The 20650-nt window shown below is 40.4% G+C and overlaps 1 protein-coding gene across 6 annotated transcripts in view; it reads left to right on the plus strand.

Annotated features, from left to right (window-relative positions):
• Nucleotides 1-5343: 5343 nt before the first annotated feature.
• The window catches only part of NAA16 (N-alpha-acetyltransferase 16, NatA auxiliary subunit), a 69335-nt gene continuing 54028 nt past the window's right edge, over nucleotides 5344-20650 (plus strand). For 2 of the 6 annotated variants that reach the window (XM_014789949.2, XM_087436013.1), the window contains exons 1-5: nucleotides 5344-5638; nucleotides 9773-9857; nucleotides 11489-11593; nucleotides 13596-13753; nucleotides 16395-16529. In XM_014789949.2, coding sequence (XP_014645435.2) covers nucleotides 5585-5638; nucleotides 9773-9857; nucleotides 11489-11593; nucleotides 13596-13753; nucleotides 16395-16529 — 537 coding nt within the window. In that variant the 5' untranslated portion in view covers nucleotides 5344-5584. Of the gene's footprint in view, nucleotides 5639-7194; nucleotides 7937-9772; nucleotides 9858-11488; nucleotides 11594-13595; nucleotides 13754-16394; nucleotides 16530-20650 lie in introns of those variants that run through there. The other 4 variants (XM_004433617.3, XM_087436014.1, XM_087436015.1 and 1 more) reach the window with 4 other exon arrangements.

Below are 20650 nucleotides of genomic sequence, written 5' to 3' on the forward strand. Positions count from 1 at the left end.
ATTTTTCTTGACAATACTAATTCCTCTGCCTGGAGTGCAATCCATTGACATTGTCTTCATCAAACCAGTACTTATTGGATACCTGCTATGTGCCAAGCACTCTGCTAAGTGCTAGGGGTTCAATGGTGAGGAAAACAGACACCATTCCAGCTGTCATTGTCTTTTATAGATCAGATCCTCCACCTAATCACAGTTAGTTCTTCCTTCCTTTAAGCTCCCATATAATCTCAGCAATAAGTCTTTCCTTGTATTATACTTAGCAATTTGTTATGCACACTAGATTTTATACTTCTGGGGAGCAGGATACGATTCCCAAATTCTGAATATCTTTTGCAGAAGATGGTAAATTATCTTTCTATTCTTGAGGAGGTAAAAACAACTGCAGTTTAGTTTAACAAATATGTTTTTGACTCTCTGCCGTAAGATGCTATGCTACGTGCTACAGGAAGATGATTAATTCAACGAAGGTTTTTTTGAGCAACTGTAAAACATGGGGAATACTCAGTCAAATAAGACATGGTGTTTGATCCAGAGGAACTTCAGTCTGAGCGACAAGTTAATGACTTCAACATGGTATGATGAGTGCTATTTAGAGGTAAGTACTGAGTGTTTTGAGAAAACATGGAGGAGGGGCAGCCACATCAGAATAAGGGGCAGGGATGGCTTCTGGGAGAAGATGATGCTTAATGTGAGTTTTGAAGGACAAGTAGGCATTAGCTAGGCACAAATAGGAAGGGCATCACAGATACACAATGAGCATTTGGGAAATTACAGGTAGTGCGGTCTGGCTGAGTGGTGGGACATGAGGCTATAAAGACAGGCAGGAACCAAATCATAAAGGGTGTCACTTACTTAGGCAAAGAGATTCAGCTTTCTCCTGAAAGCCATGGAAGGATTTTAAGCAATAAGTGTCATTAGCTTTGTACTTCACAAAGATCATGTGGTAGGCTGAATAATGCCCCTCTCCCTCCCAAAACGTCCTCAGTATTTTGCAATATTTAGTTTTAAGGTGGAGCGGGAATGGAGAGCAGGAGAGGAAAGGGAGAAACATGACATCTAGAATCTAAAGGACTAAGCAACTTGGATGTGGGGAATAGTAACGTGGAGTCAAAGGCCATCAGAACATTTTAACTACAAGAGTGGTATCATTAATAAAAATAGAGAAGTCAGGACTTGGACTGGTTTGATGGGAAGATGATAAGTTTTTTTTTTACTGTTCAAGTAGAAAAATGCTTATTTGACATCCAGATGGAGCTATTTAACAAACAAATGGGAATGGAGGCTAGGAGATCAAAAGAGGGCTTGAAACTGGAGACAGACTTCAAATTTGCTTGATGCTAATAATGGAAGCTATGGGAGCAGGAGAATTTCTTAATTCTGTTTTGCTGGTGAGTAGCAGGTGCTTGATGAACATGTTTTATTGCTGTTGAAAGAGAAAACAGAATTGTCTAGACAACCAACATTGAGGAGAAGGAAGACGAGTTGATGGAGGACTCAGATAATGACTAGGAAGAGAGACAGGAGGAAACCCAGGATTCTGCAAAGTCTTAGTGACCTAAGCCAGAAAAAGTCAAGAAGGACAGGGTAGTCCACTGTGTGAAATGCTACAGAGAGGTTAAGGAAACTGTGGACTGAAAAAATCTTTGGATTTGGACACTAGGCAATCCCTAACATGTAAACTTGATGAGGGCAGATATTTTTGTTTGTTAGAAGACTGCTTGTCACATTGTGCTCAATAATTAAGTATAGAACAAATGAATTGGTAATATTTCAGAACACATTTTCAGAAGACTGTTGGAGGCAGAAGCCAAATCTTAAGGAACACACAGAGTTGCCACTTTTCTAGAAGAAAGCTAGTATCTCTTTCTTGTCCATTTTCCCTAGGTAGTCAGAATGACCTTTTAAAAAATAAATCAGATCATGTCACGTTCCTGCTTAAAATGCTTCAATGGCTTCCCACTGAACTTAGGATAAAACTAAACCACATTGCCTGATTTGGCAAACCCTGCACAACCTGGCCTACATTTGCAACTGAACTGTGCACAACGTTCCCTATCACACACTACCCTCCAGGCACCTCCTTAAACCTGAAGTTGTTACCTGTCCCTTTTATGTCTTGACCACACCAATCTTGTTCCTGCATTAGGGCATTTGCATGTGATTCCCTTTGGCTAGAATATGCTGTCCCAGCTTTTCACCTAGTTAACTCCCTTCTCATCCTTAAGGTCTGTGTTCTCGTGTTACCACCTCCCCAGAGGCCTTTCTAGATCATTCCTGAGTACCTGCTTTAAAGTACCTTTCCTCAACCCCCATTGCCCTCACATGACCTTGTTTTATTTCCTTCCTAGGACTTCCCATGGTCTGGAATTATCTTGCTTATTTATGGGTTTATTGTCTGTCTCCTCCCATTAGAATATAATCAATATAAGGAGGGAGAAAATGCAGATAGTGGGGGGAATAACTGATGAAGAAAAGTTCAGGAAAAGCAAAAGAAGATGGGATCAAGAGCTCTAGGGGAGGAATGAAGTGCTCTTTCTTCCTCTGAAACAAGAGCAAGGAAGGGAGAAGACAGCAGAAACATTAGGGAATCTGAGGTGAAATGCATCATGCAGTCTGATGAGTTCTTTTCCCATCAGTCTTTAATTACACGGTTAAACTGGTTATGGGAATAGCAGCAAACTACTTGATTTTACCCTGTCAGCTGGCTCTGCAAGATATGCTTGCTGTGTGTATGGGGTGGAAAACATCCTTTTCTAGATTCTTTCCTCCTTGGCTCTACTAGGTTTAGCAAGAGAATCACTGGCTCACATCATGTATGTAAAAAGTGCTTTGGGAGGACCAGCCCCGCGGCATAGTGGTTAAGTTTGGCACACTCTGCTTCAGCCGCCTGGGTTTGCAGGTTCGGATCCCAGGCACAGACCTATGCCACTGGTTAGCCATGCTGTGGTGGTGACCCACATACAAAATAGAGCAAGACTGGCACAGATATTAGCTCAGGGCTAATCTTCCTCAAGCAAAAAAAGAGAAATATTGGCAGCAGATGTTAGCTCAGGGCGAATCTTTCTCAGCAAAAAAAAAAAAAAAAAAGTGCTTCAGGAACTGCTAAGGTCTTTACATATGTTGTTACTGTTATTTTACTGTGTGCCTGATTCTAAAGGAGATATACCTTGCATGAAGCACCAGGAAGGAACACCTGGGTGGAGGCCCACCATGCCCCCAGTGGGGTTTCAGCATTCTTCCTGAGACAGCTAGTTCAGATTTACAATGCATTTGTTTTTTTCTATGAGCTTAGAAATGACTAAGCATTACATTCACATAACCCTGCTGTGAAAGATTACAATAATGTTATTATAACCCCATTTTCTGTTGAAAGGTGGACATAAATTTGCTCCAGACTAAACAGGAAGTCAGTAATAAAATTACAGCCACTGGCTAATCTAGGCTTTCTGACTGTGCATGCATTACATCTTTTATACACTCTAAGGTTTCGGCTGGTAACTATCAGCAACACTACTGGCATTCTTTTCAATTCCTCGCCTCTCTCTTCACCCCTACCCTAGTGTAGACAACCAAGGTATGTGTGCATTGTGTGTTGCAGTGTGTGGATGACAGATGAGGAAAATATGAAATATGAGTATAACAGCCCACTTCTTAGTGTTTGGGAATACAGGTTTCCTTTGCACTGCTGGGACATGCTGAAGGGTTGTGGGAAGGGGGAGAATTTGGCAGTGGGTGGGAAGTTGCCCAGTGCGAATGAAGAACCAGCATGGGCTGCCTAATTTAGGGGTGGGGGAGAGTCGTGGTGAGTGTCTGGCAGCTACCACAGAGAGTGGGGACAGTTAATGATTTGTAGTAAGTTAGGCTGGCCTAGGCCCACAGGAAAATTTCATAAAAGATAAACATTACTTGTCTCCAAAATATTTACACTTGGCACTATGCTTTTTTCCCCTCTTCTCTTTTACTTTCTTTTTTCAATTTGTCATTTTGAAATTGGCCTTGAGGTGAGGCAGAGCGGCTTGAGCTGGCTGAGGTGCATTCCAGGAAAGTCCATGTCCTGTGAGAGTCAAAGGATGGCCTGACGGGAGCACTGGAGCTTCAGCTCTTCCCACAGTTAACCCTTTGCCCCTGAGGATGTAGACAAATTGAGAGCCAAAGCATTTTCAGGGATCAGTAATGCCATGATGAGCAAACAGTGGGTAGGGACTATGGAAGTGGTTGGCTATGAGAGTGTGTGAACAGGCACTTCTCTGCCCCTGCTCTGTGGTCTAGGAGACTACCACTGGTTCACTTGCAACCCAGCCAAGTTTCCGACGAAGCCCTCCTTGCCTACTTCCTCTCTAATAGCTTGGGGAGTCGAGTTTCTGTCCAGAACACACAGGCCCTTCTGGACCTCTTCCTTTTTAATAACAGTCCTTTCCCTATTTTAAAAGACTTCTCTCTTTCTCCCATCTCCAACAAACTCAGGCTAGAGGGAAAAAATCAAATAAGTCCCAGCTTATCTCTGACTACATCCCATTAAATGCAATTATGCATCAGTTACCCTATAGTCTCATAAATATGCACAAATTAAGATCCAGAACAAGTATAAATGAGCTTATCTACCTAATGATTACATACTCCTTAATATTAAATCTATATTGTATGTATCTTCTTGTCATAGACGGATATCCGTATCTTTCTAGACGCACACATTTCTATCACTATGCTACCTTTTATGTACTGTAGGAAGTGTTCCGGAGTTGGAAGATTCTGGGTCTCAATCTTGTTTCTTTCATTATTATATGACTTGTATCTAGTGGATAGACTTGGAGAATCAGTGGCCCCATAAAACCACCATAATCCTCCCGACAATGTTAGGTATTCTAAACTGCTGGGAATATTTTTTTCTGTCATTTCAAACATGGTTTCACATTAGCCCATTTTAAGGCCTGCCCGATGGCCTCACATACTTGCGAATACTTCTTTGTTTTGCATTGAAAAGAGAAGACTTCCCTTAAAGTCTAAGTCGAGGGGGAAATGAAGGAAAACAAGTTCGTCCCACATTAAGAATTTACTTTGAGTCGAGCACTAAGTTCCTGAGAGGAGAGAAACCAAAAGTCTGACTCTGACATAACTAACATTATCTTGGGCCACAAGCCTAACAGAGCACAAGTCGGCGACTTATGATGGGCTACGGTGCACGAGACCCCCCCGGTGCCGAGGTTCCGGTGACAGAAGCCACGGCCAGACACACGCCCCCACTGTTCCTCGCCCCCGCAGCCTCCCTGCTGCCCTGGCCGCCCGGGGCCCCGCGCGTGCGCACACCGCCCCGCTCGAGGGGGCGGGCCCTGGCTGCCATCTTGCAGCGCGCGGGAGCCGCCGCCGCCGCCGCCCGCGCAGAAGTAGGGCCGGAGCTCAGGTGTCCTCACACCGCGTTCCTTTTCCATTGCTAGCCTGCCCCACAGCCCTGCGCAGGCTGCCCAGCCCCAACTCTAGGCCAATGAACTGACCTATCGCCCGCAGCCCGACTCTTAGCAGCGGCTCGTCCCGGTGCCCACCCCCGCGAAACGGAGCGCCCGGGCGCCCAGCCTCCCCGCCGGCCGCGATGCCGAACGTGCAGCTGCCGCCCAAGGAGAGCAACCTCTTCAAACGCATCTTGGTGAGTCGCCGGAGCCGGCGCCGCTGTCCCCGCGCTCGCGAGCTGTTTGCAGGCGGCGGCGCCTGCGCGGACCGGGCTCGGCCCCGCTCGCTTCTTTGTTTATCTCCGAGCCCGCACTGCCTGAGCCTCGCCTCGGCCGGGCCCCGCCAGGCAGCCTGCGTCCCCGGCCGGGAGACCGGGCCACCGGATCTCCCCTCCGCGCGCTCGCTCCCTCTGCAGCGGCTCGCCTCGCCCCCGCCGGGCTCCTTCCAGAAACTTCACGCCGCCCTCTGCAGTCTCTCTGGGCAAGGGCGCGTCGGCCGGGTGGTGGCCCCGTGCCCTCTGCGGCGCCTTTCGGCGGGACTCGGCACCTCCTCCCTCCCATCCTCCTCACTTGTTTTTTTTGCTAGCCTCCCCTCGGCGAGGTGTTCGTTCACTGCTTTGGGTTTATTGCACAGCGCACCCCGATACCTATTAAAGCGGGAGCGATCCCATGGTGGGGTGGCGCTCGGGTGTATACTGGTTACGGGAAAATAAGACAGGGAACCCTAGGAGGCCAAGCCTCCCTGTAAGAGAGAGTTTGGATGTGTTTCACGTACCGCGCTTACCCTCTTTGGAAAGTGAAAAAGTGACTTGAACTGCATTTCTAAGTTAACAAGTCGAACACAGCTCTTTGCTTTTAACTCGCGCAAGGCCCTGTCTTAAGTGATTAAAAGCCGCGCGTACTGGCTGGTGTTGCACTTGAGGGGAGCATTCACCTCGTTTCCGAGCAGAAACGTGAATAATGGCCCGGTAATGACCGCTGCCCGGCCGAGAGGGGAGTTTTCTGTAGCGTGTCACCGTCCCCGGTGTCTTCGCGGGGTTCCAGGTTCCGTTCTCCTCGAGGAGAAGCACCATGCTTCTGCTTTCCTCAGTGTGCACTGGGGACCGTAGATTTTCAACTAATATTGTAAATATATAGCTGTTTTTTCTAGTTTACCTTTTCATCTGAAAACAAGCGTTTAGATTTTAAGAGTGAATTTATTTATTATTTAGAGCTTGTGTTGGTTATATGACTATTAGCTGTTGCTTACCTTTACTATAAATAAAATACTAAGTTTAGAATGGTTTTAAGTATTATCAACAGCAGATAAAAATTCATAGTAGCTATTCTGTTTCAAGCCAGTAGAAACGTCACACTCAGTCTTCAGAGTGTTGAAAAAGATACATAGTAGATGGGGTGAAAATTTTAAGTCTTAATTTTATATGGTGCTTAGTGTTGAGCAAATAATGAGAGACAAGTGTAAAAACAAAAAATTCTGTTTAAAGCATTTTGGCAGATTGCTTCACTTGGCTTAGTATATATTTTTCTTTTGCTTTCATTTTTCTCATACCCTTGTATTTTTCACAGTACGGAATGGGAGAAGTAAACTATTTTTTGCCCCTTTTCAGGTTTTTTTTTTTTTTTTTGGTCTAGGGAATCTGAAACATGTTAATGAAAAATCTATAAAGGGTTAGTTGGATTTCAAGATATTTGGCATTATACATAAAAGGTGACAGAACACTTATTTTCTCTATATATGGATATTTTCTACTTCATGCTATCAGTAGCATAATGAAAAACAAGTTTATGATTTATTATACTCTAGCTACAGAAAAGTTAAAGCCGCTGCTGAGTTAACTTTATCCCCCAGTAAGTTGGGAAATGCTAAACATTTTTTTGTCTCGGTATGTAATGTTTATTATAAGGTTTGATGAATTTGGGAGGGTGCAGCAAAAGTGAATGATTTTGTCATCTCACAATTGCAATAAATGTGGATAAAATTTTGCTACAACAAATTCCATGGCAAACAGAAGTCTCTATAATAAAGTTATTTTTTAAGTTTGGTTAGTGGACCCGAGTGCTTTGCCACCAATAGTAAATTTTTCTTTTTATTATCAGTGTACCTAAACACACCCATACAGATTCACCAGTTAGCTTATCACATGTTCTGCCTGGCTTATACCTGCCTATCTTATTCTCCAGACTGGCTATTAGCATTACATTTTGTTGAATTTTGGAGCTACTCCATGTCCTCTTTTACGGATGAGACAGTCAAATCCAGGAATGGTAAATGACTAAGTATCTAAGGTTCTCTGTCTGGTTAGTACTGAAGTTGAAACCAGAATCTCTCTTTTCTACTAGGTGTATATTCCATACTGAACTTAAGACTTTTCTTTAACCTGAGTACTTGGATACCGGAGACAGACTACCTGGGTTTGAACTGTGGCTCTGACAATTAGCTGTGTAAACTCAGTAACTGTGTACCTCAGTCTTTCCATCTAAAATGGAGATAACAGGTATCTCATAGGCTTTCCTGGCATTTGAATAGGATTAAATGAGAACAGTGCCTGACACATAGTAAATGCTTCCAATAAATGTTAACTATTATTATTACTGTTATTGGTAGTATGATTGTTATTACTTCCAGATTGCTTGGTAAGTCATAAAAAACATAGTACTTCTCTTCTTTTCCTCTTCCCCGGTAGTTCCTTCTGCTTGTTTTTCCTCTTTTTGTCATTTGTCAGGTGAACGCCTGTAGTCAAATTCAGATTGTTATTCTTTTTTTAAATATTTTTGGAATAGGTAATATATTCTGGTTCAAAATTGAGGTTTCTCTCCTATCCTTGTCTCCCAGCCACTAAGTTCCCTTCCACAGAGGCAGTTAAGAAGCCTCAATTTAAACATTTTTTCTGTGAACGCTTTTCTAATTCTCCCCTCCACATGCCACCCCTGGTGCAAGGATTAATCACTTCCTCCTCCTTTGCTGGTACTGTTTTTTTTTTTTTTATTTATTTATTTATTTATTTATTTTTTCCCCCCAAAGCCCCAGTAGATAGTTGTGTGTCATAGCTGCACATCCTTCTAGTTGCTGTATGTGGGACGCGGCCTCAGCATGGCCGGAGAAGCAGCGCGCCGGTGGGAGCCCGGGATCCGAGCCCGGGATCCGAACCCGGGTCGCCAGCAGTGGAGCGCGCTCACTTAACCACCAAGCCACGGGGCCGGCCCTGCTGGTACTGTTTTGCTTTGAACTTAGTGGGCTGTACTTATTGAGCAGTGCTGATTTGTCTAGAACCTGAGGATGCAGAAGTGTTTAAAATAGGCAAGATCCTTGTTCTTGTGGAGCTTGCGGTACGGTGGGGAAGATAGACACTAAATAAGTAATCAAATAAATAACAGTTTTAGGAAATGATAGAGTTGTGTAGAAAATAGAGTAATAGAGAGTATGTGTGTGTAGTGGGTATTAGATAGCTGGCCATTAGCTAGCAGTGTTAGAGTGGTCAGGTAGGTGATGTCTAAAACTCGGATGATAAGGAATCAGCCATGGGAAGATCTGGGGAAGAACATTTCAGGAAGAAGGAACACAAGTGCAGAAGTCCTGAGGTGGAGATAGCTTGACATGATGAGTACTAGAAGGAACACCCAAAACAACATAAGTGAGAGGGTGAGTGAAAGAAGAGGAGATGTTCTCATGATCAATGGCTGTGGAGGACAGGCACTATTAGTTAGCCTGGCCGGTGACATTTAGGAATAAAGAGGTTGTTGACACTTGTATTAGATTAGTGATGGAAAGACCATGGTCTTGGGAGTCAGACCAGGGTTTGCAACTAAGCTGAGCCACTTATAAATAAATTTTATGAACTCCTAAGTTTCAGTTTCCACATCTGTAAGGTGGAGGAAATAACACCTACTTTAAGGAATTGGTTTCAGTTATAACAGGTTTTGTACAGACGTATGGTAGTTGCTCAATAAATGGCAGTATTTTGTGCCGAGGTTTTTGATGTAATTTCTAGTATTTTTTTGTCTTCTTATCACATACGTTTTTGCTTTTGGATTTTGAATTGAAAACTTGTAGCACTGTTGGTTGACAATTAAATTCCCTGTTTATTAAGTGGTTTTTTTCTTTATTGTCTATAAAAGTGAAAATACTCAGGTACTGGAACAATTTGGCAAGGAACAATTTGGCAATAAGTACCTTTCATGTTATAAGTGATATGAATTGATATAAAACTTTTCTGTCACATATGTTTTAGACCTAATTTTACATTTTGAATTTAGAATTTATATACTGCAATGAAGAGTTGCTCCATGTATATTCATTTTATAAAATAATTTTTGTTCATATTTCTTTACAGAAATGTTATGAACAGAAGCAATACAAAAATGGCCTCAAGTTTTGCAAGATGATTCTTTCGAATCCAAAATTTGCGGAACATGGAGGTATTGTCTCATCTGTGAGAGATTGCTTTGGGGAAATCTAACTCCAAAATCAGACCGACAGGATTCGTAGCAGTGAGAGAAGAATACTTCCCAGATACTTCTCTCCATTAGCGTGTATAAATGTTTAATACTTTCTGTTATGCCTCATATCATAACAGATAGTATTCTATAGACAGTATTCTGTAGTAGTAGTCCATGGTGTTCTAGGTTACTTTACTTCTGTTATACTGAGGTATATGTACAATCTTTACTTTTAGATGAGAAGTGGTTGGTTGATCTGTTGGGGAACAAATGGAGTATATACTGGTATTTTTATAAACCTGATTTCATCTGTTACTTTAAATAAAACTTAATTTGTACTTTGATTTCCTATGTATAAAATTAGGACAGTATTTGCAATACAGAAGTAATATGAAGATACAATCAAGTGTATTTTATTCTTTGGAAGATGTCTTTTTTATATATCTGCTGACCTTTATGTATAAATATGATAGTACTGATTTACTGTTAGTTGTTTATCTTGAGTTGTTTTTCTAGCACTGGTGTTAATAAGTCTCTATTGGCTTGTATCATTCTTTTTCCGTGGTGACCAGTGTTTGTTAAAAAGCTCGATCAGGTTAGACACGCAAAGCGTGGTCCTGTAGCAGAGCAAAGCTAAGTGGGGTCTCTGAATATTAGCCTTGGGTAATTCTTAAGACCATCTTGTTGGGAAAATAGGCTGACCCTGCTCACTTTCTAATAATGTTTAAAACATTCTTTGAAGGAAATAAAAAGAAGTCTTCATTTCATAGGATTTTAGGCATTTAAAGCTTGTTTTCAAGCTTTGTAGCTGTGGAACCGTTATCCAAATGGAAGCTTGTGGGGAAGTTCATTATGTGAAAACAGGTGAAAGATGATGTTTGGTTATAGGGGCCTGGACTGCTGGGTCACCTTGTTCTGAAAACCAGAGCCCACAGAGATCAGTTTCAAAACCGTTGTTCTTGTCTAATTCCCTTCTTGTGGATTATTCAGAGAATTATTTGATTCTAAACCATCTTTCATTAACTACCTTAAACATATTCTTGGGTTGCTGCTCCTGTAGTCGAGTGTTGTACTCTTGAAATGCAAACTGATCTTAATTAGCCTAACTATAATTAGTTGGAGTAAACTTGATGCCAAAAATGAAGTCTGTTCCAATGTTGAGTAAGGTGATTTTTAAATTGTATACATCTCTTTAAGGTAGATTGAGTGTTTTTGTGTGATGTTAAGTCAGATTATTTGGTTCTTGATTAGAATTGATCTCAGGTGAAAGCCATGGACTACTGCAGTCTATTTAACTGCAGGACTCAGGTGCCTGCTGGGTTACAGTTTTCAGCAGAATAATCTCAGCCCCCTTTATAGAGTCTTCTAAAGGGCAGAAAGCATTTTGGCAACTCAGTCCTGGCCTAAGAAATTTCAGAAAAGAACTTGGACTAAGCTCTAAGCAAATACTTAAATGTAGTTTTACTTTTTGTATTTGGAGAGAAGTTCTTCTAACTATGGGATTAAAAAGATGAATAATATAAGCATTGGCAGATCTCTAAAATTAAAATAGTGCTAAGAGAATAATTCAAATCTTTCATGTGTAAATAGAGGTTAAAAATATTTTTCAGAGACTTTGGCTATGAAAGGATTAACATTGAACTGTTTAGGAAAAAAAGAAGAAGCGTATGAATTTGTTCGTAAAGGACTTCGTAATGATGTCAAGAGTCATGTCTGTATCCTTTTGCAGTAGTTGAGTACTCCAATTTCATTTGTGTGTTTCCATTTACTAGTTTTTTCTAATTCAAATAAAAAAACTTTATTATGAAAAATTCAAACCTATATAGAAGAGAGAATTTAATGAACTTTATGTACCCATTACTCAGCTTCAGTAATTATCAGCATTTTGTAATGTTAGTTTCATCTGTTCCCTACCTCTTGTTTTTTTTGTTGTATTTTAAAGAGAATCCTTATACAGTATGTATTTACTTCAGTTGTGCTTAGTGTGAGAGAAAAGTAACTTTAATAATTATATGTGACTTGGGGGGCCGGCCTGGTGGCGCAAGTGGTTAAGTGCATGCGCTCCGCTGCGCTGGCCTGGGGTTCACTGGTTCGGATCCCGGGCGCGCTCCGACACACCGCTTGTCAAGACATGCTGTGGCGGCATCCCATATAAAGTGGAGGAAGATGGGCACGGATGTTAGCCCAGGGCCAGTCTTCCTCAGCAAAAAGAGGAGGATTGGCAGATGTTAGCTCAGGGCTGATCTTCCTCACACACACAAAAAAAATTATATGTGACTTGAAACCCATTTTTTTCCCTACGCATCTATAAAGTGCGTGACTTTCTTATCATTCCAAATAATGACCTCCCTGTATAGTACTTACCTGTGTAGTAAAATCTGTGTTCCTTAAACTGTCTTTTAGAAATTTTAGAAGAAAAATTCAGAAGAAACTTGTTTTAAAACAGATTTTATTTGGTATTAAGTATTTTTTTTTTTTTTTTTTGTGAGAAAGGTCAGCCCTGAGCTAACATCCATGCTAATCCTCCTCTTTTTGCTGAGGAAGACCGGCTCTGAGCTAACATCTATTGCCAATCCTCCTCCTTTTTTTTTTTCTCCCCTAAAGCCCCAGTAGATAGTTGTATGTCATAGTTGCACATCCTTCTAGTTGCTGTATGTGGGACATGGCCTCAGCATGGCCAGAGAAGCAGTGCGTCGGTGCGCGCCTGGGATCCAAACCCGGGCCGCCAGTAGCGGAGCGTGCGCACTTAACCGCTAAGCCATGGGGCCGGCCCTAGTATTAAGTATTATATTGGTTCTTCAGCTTGGTTCCCGTTGGGCAGGGACATAGCTGTTATTTCACTAGATACTTATAATTGTATTTTTCTCTGGCTAGTATCCCAGATCCTAGATATTTTTGTTTGTGAAAAACAAAAATACTTTTTAAGGGTGGATCACTGAAATTGATTTTCATTTCTGTTTTGCCTATCTATATGTTTGTTTACAACCTTTTCACATATTGCCCTTGTATCTTAATTTTTTAAATTTAATTCGTCTAGGTATTGGCCAGTATTGAGCATCAGTAGTGTTAGCAGTGTTTTCACATATTTAGCTTAGAGTTCTCTCAAAATACTAAATACTTATTTCTTTATCTCAGTGCTTACCCCAGTGAAGAGAGAGGGCATGTAAGTATGATAGTTTTTTTTTGGCTCCGAGATATGCTAAAACTTTAATTTATGATTAATAATTTTTGTAGTCTTTAATATCACCAGTGAATTAACTGATGGTTACATGTTGTTTTAGAATTGATTGAATATAAACTTGTTTTAAAAGATAACTGCAATTTTTGTGTATATTCTCTTTTAATACTTAGTGATTAAGAATAAGTGAATGTTGAAGTGCTGGGGTAAGAAAGTGAGGGGATAGAGGGTAGGGAATGTGAAGAATTTTGTAAGGTTACTTAAAAAAATATGGAAAATTTCAAACACGTACAAAAATAGAATAGAATAGTGAACCTCCGTGTGCCCATCCCCCAGCTTCAGTAATTTAACAGTTGTCAGTCAAGGCTGATCTGGTTTCATCTTTTACCACCTGCTCACTGTCCCCCTCCCTCTGACCCCTGATCATTCTAAGGTAGATCCCAGACGAAATAGCATTTCATTAAGGTAAACTTTATATTAGGTATGTAGCATAGTATATTCTAGTATCTGTGAATGTTTCTATTTCCTTAACTTAATAGGTTGGCATGTATATGGACTCTTGCAGCGTTCTGATAAGAAATATGATGAAGCTATTAAGTGTTACCGAAATGCTCTCAAATTAGATAAAGATAATCTACAAATTTTGAGGGATCTCTCTCTGTTGCAGATCCAAATGAGAGACCTTGAAGGTTACCGAGTAAGTACTTTAGTTTTAAATGTAAATGTTTTTACAATAGATACACTTTAAAAGCATGTGAATTCAGAATGAGGTGAATGTAAGCCAAGATCGTGTAGATTTGATTGTTATTATAGTCTGTAGTAGAAGGGGAAAGTCACTTTGGAGCTTGCCCCCAGTAGTTGTGGAACTGCGTGTTTTTTTTTTTTTTTTTTGAGAAGATCAGCCCTGAGCTAATATCCGATGCCAATCCTCCTCTTTTTGCTGAGGAATATTGGCCCTGGGCTAACATTTGTGCCCATCTTCCTCTACTTTATATGGGACTCTGCCACAGCATGACTTGACAAGTGGTGCATTGGTGCGTGCCCGGGATCCGAACTTGCAAACTCTGGGCCACTGAAACAGAGTACGTGCACTTAACCGCTGCGCCGCTGGGCCGGCCCCGGGAACTGTGTATCTGACCATCAAAAAAGGATAAGTGTTGGGGCCGGCCTGGTGGTGCAAGCAGATAAGTGCGTGTGCTCCGCTGCTGCAGCCCAGGGTTCACCGGTCCGGATCCCGGGTGCGCACTGATGCACTGCTTGTAGAGCCATGCTGTGGCAGTGTCCCATATAAAGTAGAGGAAGATGGGTGTGGATGTTAGTGAGCTCAGGGCCACTCTTCCTCAGCAAAAAGAGGAGGATTGGCATCAGATGTTAGCTCAGTGCTGATTTTCCTCACAAAAAATAAGAAAAAAGGAAAAGTGTTTATTCATTTAATGCCTTTTTAAAAACTAGAATATCTCCTATGTGCAAATGCTGTACTAGATTCTTTGAGAGTTTGACATTAACAAATTTGGTAAACAGAGTTTTTACAATTGAAATGTAAATGTAGAGATTAATTAGTTTTCTTTATTATGAGTTAGTAGATATAAAATAACGTGAGAAGGATTGCCATAAATCTGTCATTTCTGTAGTCCAGATCTCTTCAAACTGGCATCTTCAACTCTGCCGGGCATCTCCATGTGCTTACTCCACTTAGTATCCTAAATTCAATATGTTCAAAATAGAATTCTCTCACTTTCTTATGTGAGGGAGGCCACCAACTCTTGACAGTTCTCTTTAAACAAATCATCTTTCGTTTACTTTTTACTTTTGCCCTTCTACTGCCATATAAATCCTTATACCCAATTCCTAGATTTTTGCAAAAGTTTCAGAGGTTCTGCTGCGCTTAATAATGGCACCATTCTTCAAGGTTGTGTGATTTTTCTTCAACGGGACCTAGCAGTCTGGATGTGGTGGGAGTTGAAATCAGATATCTTTAGGAATGAGGTAAAGAAATTAAGAATAGTGGCAAGAGAGTGGTTGCTGAGAGGGATGGTGAAATAAATGAAGATAAAAGAGCCAGTGCTTAGAAGTGAAGGACCCAAGGAACTAGAGGTACCGGTGGTGTCCAAGAACAAGGGTAGGAATGTCAATGAATGAGTGTTGGTAGCATAGGCACTGTGGCCAGAGAGTGAGATGTCTGAATTTATGATGTCTGGTGGCGGTAAAGTCTAAGGTGTGGTTGTGGGAGTGGGTCCCTGAAGCAGGGTAGAGGTCATTAAATATGGGGAAATCTTGGATCTAAGGAGATAAGTTGTTGGATGGGTAATCCACAGTGTTGCTTTTGCCCAGGATAATGGCAGGATTTGGCAGAGAGAAGAAAACTGACATAGACTTGAGTGAAGGAGGAGAGGGACAGAGAAGCAACAGTGAAAATAAGGGATGAGAGTGATAGAGCTTAATGTCATATACCTAAAAGGAACCAGACACACATGAATGTAGAGGAGTGGTACTAAGTTGATTTGTCAAAGATATCTTTTTTAAACAAGAGCTGATCATGTTACTCCTTGTGGCATATGGTGTGGATGGACTTGCTTGGCACCCATTCAACAGCAGAGTCACAGAAGCTAAACACTGTACTTTCAAAACTTCATTGTGGCTGGTGTTCTTCATGAGACCCTGTTCCTCCAAGCAGTTGCACTTGTCTAAAACTTAGAGGCAGATATGAACTATGAGGCAGTGGGGCTGTGTAGGGAGGTTGGATTTCTGGTAGTGAAGGTATCTTGATTTCTCTGGGGCAGCCATGGGGGAATTGCTGGTGTTTTCTCCCTGATGTCATAGATATTGAGCTGCCTTAGAGTGGCAGCAGTGGTGTTTCTGCTAGAAAAGTCCAGTCAGGTATTGGAGTGTTTCCCCTGGCCTTGACCACCCTGTCTTTGGGGCCTATTATAACAATGTAAATACATTGTAATTTCACATGATAATTCTATAAACAGCAAAATTGAGTTTAATAAAAAGCTATCTTAGTCTCTCTTCTAAGATGTTTGTTCACTAAAAGAAATTCTCATTATGTAAACGTAATTTTATAAGGCAGCCCACAAGCATGGGCCCCAAGGACTGCTTTTCAATGACAGCCTTACGGTGAGCATTACAGGGTATTCTAGAACTAAAGTTAGTGAGATAAGGAAGATAAATATTTCTGTTTTATTCTGGAACTGATGTTTGTTCACTGAATTCATTAGAAAGGAATAAAAGGTATTAAATTGTTTCTTACAATTCTGTGATAAAATATAAATATTTTAGAGAAAGGTAAAAAAGTAAAAAAAATAAAGAATTTTTTTCTTTTTTCTTTTTTTAAGGAGACAAGGTATCAGCTTCTTCAGTTGCGCCCAACACAACGTGCTTCCTGGATTGGATATGCTATTGCATATCATTTACTGAAAGATTACGATATGGCACTAAAACTACTGGAGGAATTTAGACAAACTCAGCAAGTAAGAACTTCATTTTAACGTTTTCCCCTACCTTCACAAACTAAAATATTTGACTTCAGTATTGCCCCCACCCCCAAATAGGAATTAAAGTCTTTGAGATCTATGGAAAAACTTGAAAAAATTTAGAAATAATTGGAAAAAAGTTAAAACATAGAATTCTTAATACAAAATGAATAATATAAAAATTTTTGTATTCTTCATTTCAGCAATATTCAAATGAATAACGAAAGAAAAGAATACATAAAAACTAAAATAGTTTTGTGACTGTGGGAATTGTTTCTCTAATGTATTACTTTATATTTTATATAAATATTTGCTAATAAATACATTTTAATATATATGTAAAGTAGAAAAATACAAAAATATACTGTGTGTCATAAGAGAAGTTAGATGTTAACATTTTGCCATAATTGCGCCATATTTTATTTTTTAAAGAAATGAAATGTTACAGAAGTAACTAAAGTCCTCCCATGTGCCTCCCTGAAGGTAGCCACTATTCTGAAATTGATATAGACCATTCCTAGTCATGTTTACATTATGTATAAGTCCATAAAAGTTAGACTATTATTTTGTGTATTTAAAAATTTACATGAATGATATGCAGTTTTTTTGTTTGTTTTGTTTTTTGCTAAGGAAGATTCACCCTGAGCTGACATCTGTGCCAGTCTTCTTCTTTTTGCTTGAGGAAGATTCGCCCTGAGCTAATATCCGTGCCAGTCTTCCTCTGTTTTGTTTGTGGGTTGCTGCCACATCGTGGCCACCGACAAGTGGTGTAGGTCCATGCCCAGGAACCAAATCCAGGCCACCGAAGCAGAGCTTGCTGAACTTAACCACTAGGCCATGGGGCTGGCCCCTGATATGCAGTTTTTCTTTTTTTTTTTTTGGTGAAGAAGATTAGCCCTTGGCAACACCTGTTGCCAAGCCTCCTCTTTTTGCTGAGGAAGATTGGCCCTGGGCTAATGTCTGTGCCCATCTTCCTCTACTTTATATGTGGGATGCCTGCCACAGTGTGGCTTGATAAGCGGTGCCTAGGGCGGTGCCTGGGATCTGAACCTGCGAACCGGGGGCCACCGAAGCAGAGCACGTGAACTTAACCACTACGTGACCAGGCCGGCCTCCAATGTGCAGTTTTTTTAATTCAGCATTCCTCGAGATATATCTATGTTGATAGGTGTAGGGCTAGTTTATCCATTTTAAACTGCTGTTTGGCATTCCCTTATATAAAACACAGTTTATCCATTCCACTTTGTCTCTATTAAGAAATAGTGTGCTGCAATGAATATTCTTGTCTGCTGTTTCATTAGTCACATTTGTGAGTTTCTTTTCACTGTATCCCTAAAACTAGAATTGCAGAGTTATAGCTCTGTGTGTCTTCAGTTTTACTAAATATTATATCATCACTCTCTGAAGTAGCTATACAAATTTATATGCCCACTAGCGAGGTTTTGCAGTTACTTCCCCACGTCCTTGCTGACAGTTATCATCAGCTTTATTAGTTTTTCCATTGTTCTGGATGTGAAATTTATCTCATTTTCCTTTTAATTTGTGTTTCCTTGATTATTAGTGAGGTTAAGGGATATTGGGATAAGAGTTGTCTGTAGTTTTCTTTTCTTTTGAGGTCTGTCTGGCCTCATGGGATGAGTTGGGAAGTGTTCCCTCCCATTTTTTGGAAGAGTTTGTAAAGGATGGTGTTAATTCTTTTGTAAACCTTTGGTAGCATTCACCTGCAATGGCATATGGTCATGGGTTTTTCTTTATGGAAAGTTTATTGATTCCTAATTTATTTTCTCCTTGATATTGATCTCTTGAGAGTTTCTCTTTCTTCTTGAGTCAGTTTCAGTAGTTGTGTTTTTTAGGAATTAATCCATTTCATCCAAGTTACCTAATTTGTTGGCATATAACTTTTCATAATAGTCCTTTAATTTATAATCTTTCTTATTTCTGTACGGTCTGTGGTAATGTCCCTCCTTTTATTCTTGATTTTAGTAGTCTTCTCTCTTTCTTTCTTGGTCATTCTAGCTAAAGGTTTGTCAATTTTGTTGATTTTTTTTCAAAGAACCAACTTGTAGTTTTGTTAATTTCCTCTGTGGGTGTGTTGGGGTATGCCCTCAGCACTCAGCTACGCAGTTTACGACTGGGCTTTTTCACCTCCTTCTTGTGTGGAGTTTCAAGGTCAGCAAGAGGTGAGAACTTAGGGCTTTCTCAGGTCTTTCCTGAGCATATGCATAACTCTCTGCATGCGTGTGGCTTTTCCAAGCTCCTGTGGACATTACATTTCTCAGCTTTTCCTTTAAGATTTTTGTTTAGTCTGTTGTTTGCCTGGACCCACCTTATCCATCACTTCAGTCACGGTAAAGATAAAACACTTGCCTGTAGTAATCGCTTTTGACAAACACCTTTGGCCTTCGCCTCCCCTCCAAGGCTTTTTTGCTCCGGGCAAGCTCTGCGTTAGCCTTGTATATCAGGATCCTGCAGGGAACGACCAGATAGGTCAGTTAGTTACAGTTCTTTGAGAATGAGGCTTTGAAAGAGCTCTAGCTTCATTCTGTTGTCTCTGGTGGCTGTCAAGCTGCTCTGGGAATACAAGCTTATCTTTCAAGGCTACTGTCTAGCTGGAGAGATTAGATAGGACTAAGGCAAGTTAAAATGCCATGAGGCAAGTTAAAATGCCATGAAGCTCGCTGGTCTTACCATGATCCAGCCATTTTTAATCAATAAATGCTCCCTAGGTTGCTGTAAGCCTTTGGTTAGTTTTCAGAGTTCTCAAAAAAGTGATTCTGACAGTTTTTGCCAGTTCTTTCGTTGCTTTTATGGAGAGACGAGTTTTTGGAGGTCTTTACTCTGCCATCTGTGCTGACATCATCCTCTTTGTATTTTCTTGATGAAAACTTTTTGTTTTGACAGATTACTTTAAAAGCAAAGTTTTGTTTTTTGGAATGATAGCCAGCCTAATTCTACCTGCTAGAGTGATAGACTTTTCTCTTTTCATTTGTCAGGTAATTCTCAATATGGAGTACGTGTGATAACAGTCCTCTATTCTACCTCTCCATCCCTGCTTTGCTCTCCAGAGCCTCGTTCAGAGAAGACATATGGAAGAACATAGTCCTCCATATGTCTAAATAATGCATGTGCAACTCTTTTGCATGTATTTTAGCCATTCTCTGCCAATACTATGCTAGAGTAGTATAGCGCTCACTTAGGTCACCGTACCATCTCTTCCTCCCTATTCTCCTGATAGAGTTATAAGAATATTTTTAATTCTTTAAGTGTTATCTTTTTATCATTAGGGAACATATTTATACCTTTGTGTCTTATGCCAGCAACTATTTGCAGTATTCCTTTGCTCTGCTTTGTAAGATGAGGGTATTGAGGAATCTATCCTTCATTTGTGCTCCTTTCCTAACTTCTGTCATCTCTGATTTTATTTTTTACATTGTCAGAGTTGATAATATTTAGAGTCTGTTTTATAACAATAAATTCTTATCTTTGTCTGTAGGTTGATTTTTTTTTTTTAATCTTTTTACTTTGAAATGGTTGGTTATTTGCAAGAATTTGCAAAAATAGTACAGAGAGTTACCTTTCACCTAGTGCTCCCAAATGATAATATATAACCATTGCACATTGTCAAAACCAGGAAATTGATGTTGGTACAATTTATTAACTTGGTACAGACCTTATTTGGATTTCACCAGTTTTTACATGGTGTATAGTTCTGTGAAATTTCATCACATGTGTGTAGATTTGCGTACCCAGCTCCACAGTCAGGATAGAGAACTGTTCCATCACCTGGAGAGACTCCCTTGTGATATCCCTTAACAGTTGCACCCCTCCCCTCACCCCCAGCAACCAGTGATCTGTCATCCATCACCATAACTGTGTTGCTTCGACTTTGTTATATAAGTGGAATCATACAGTGTGTAACTTTTGAGATGGGCTTTTGTTCCATGCATAATGCCTTTAGATCCATCCAAGTTCTTGTGTGTATCAATAGTTTGTTCTTTAGGTTGATTTATAAAGTTGAAAATCAATAGATGGTGTTTATATTGCTATGTAAATATTATTCACTGAGGAGCTAATTTTTGTGTACTTTTATTAATTTCCTTTTTTGTATAGCTTTTAGA

The sequence above is a fragment of the Ceratotherium simum genome, chromosome 10 (genome assembly GCF_057802395.1).
Source record: "Ceratotherium simum simum isolate JZ-2026a chromosome 10, ASM5780239v1, whole genome shotgun sequence".
Classification (NCBI taxonomy): domain Eukaryota; kingdom Metazoa; phylum Chordata; class Mammalia; order Perissodactyla; family Rhinocerotidae; genus Ceratotherium; species Ceratotherium simum.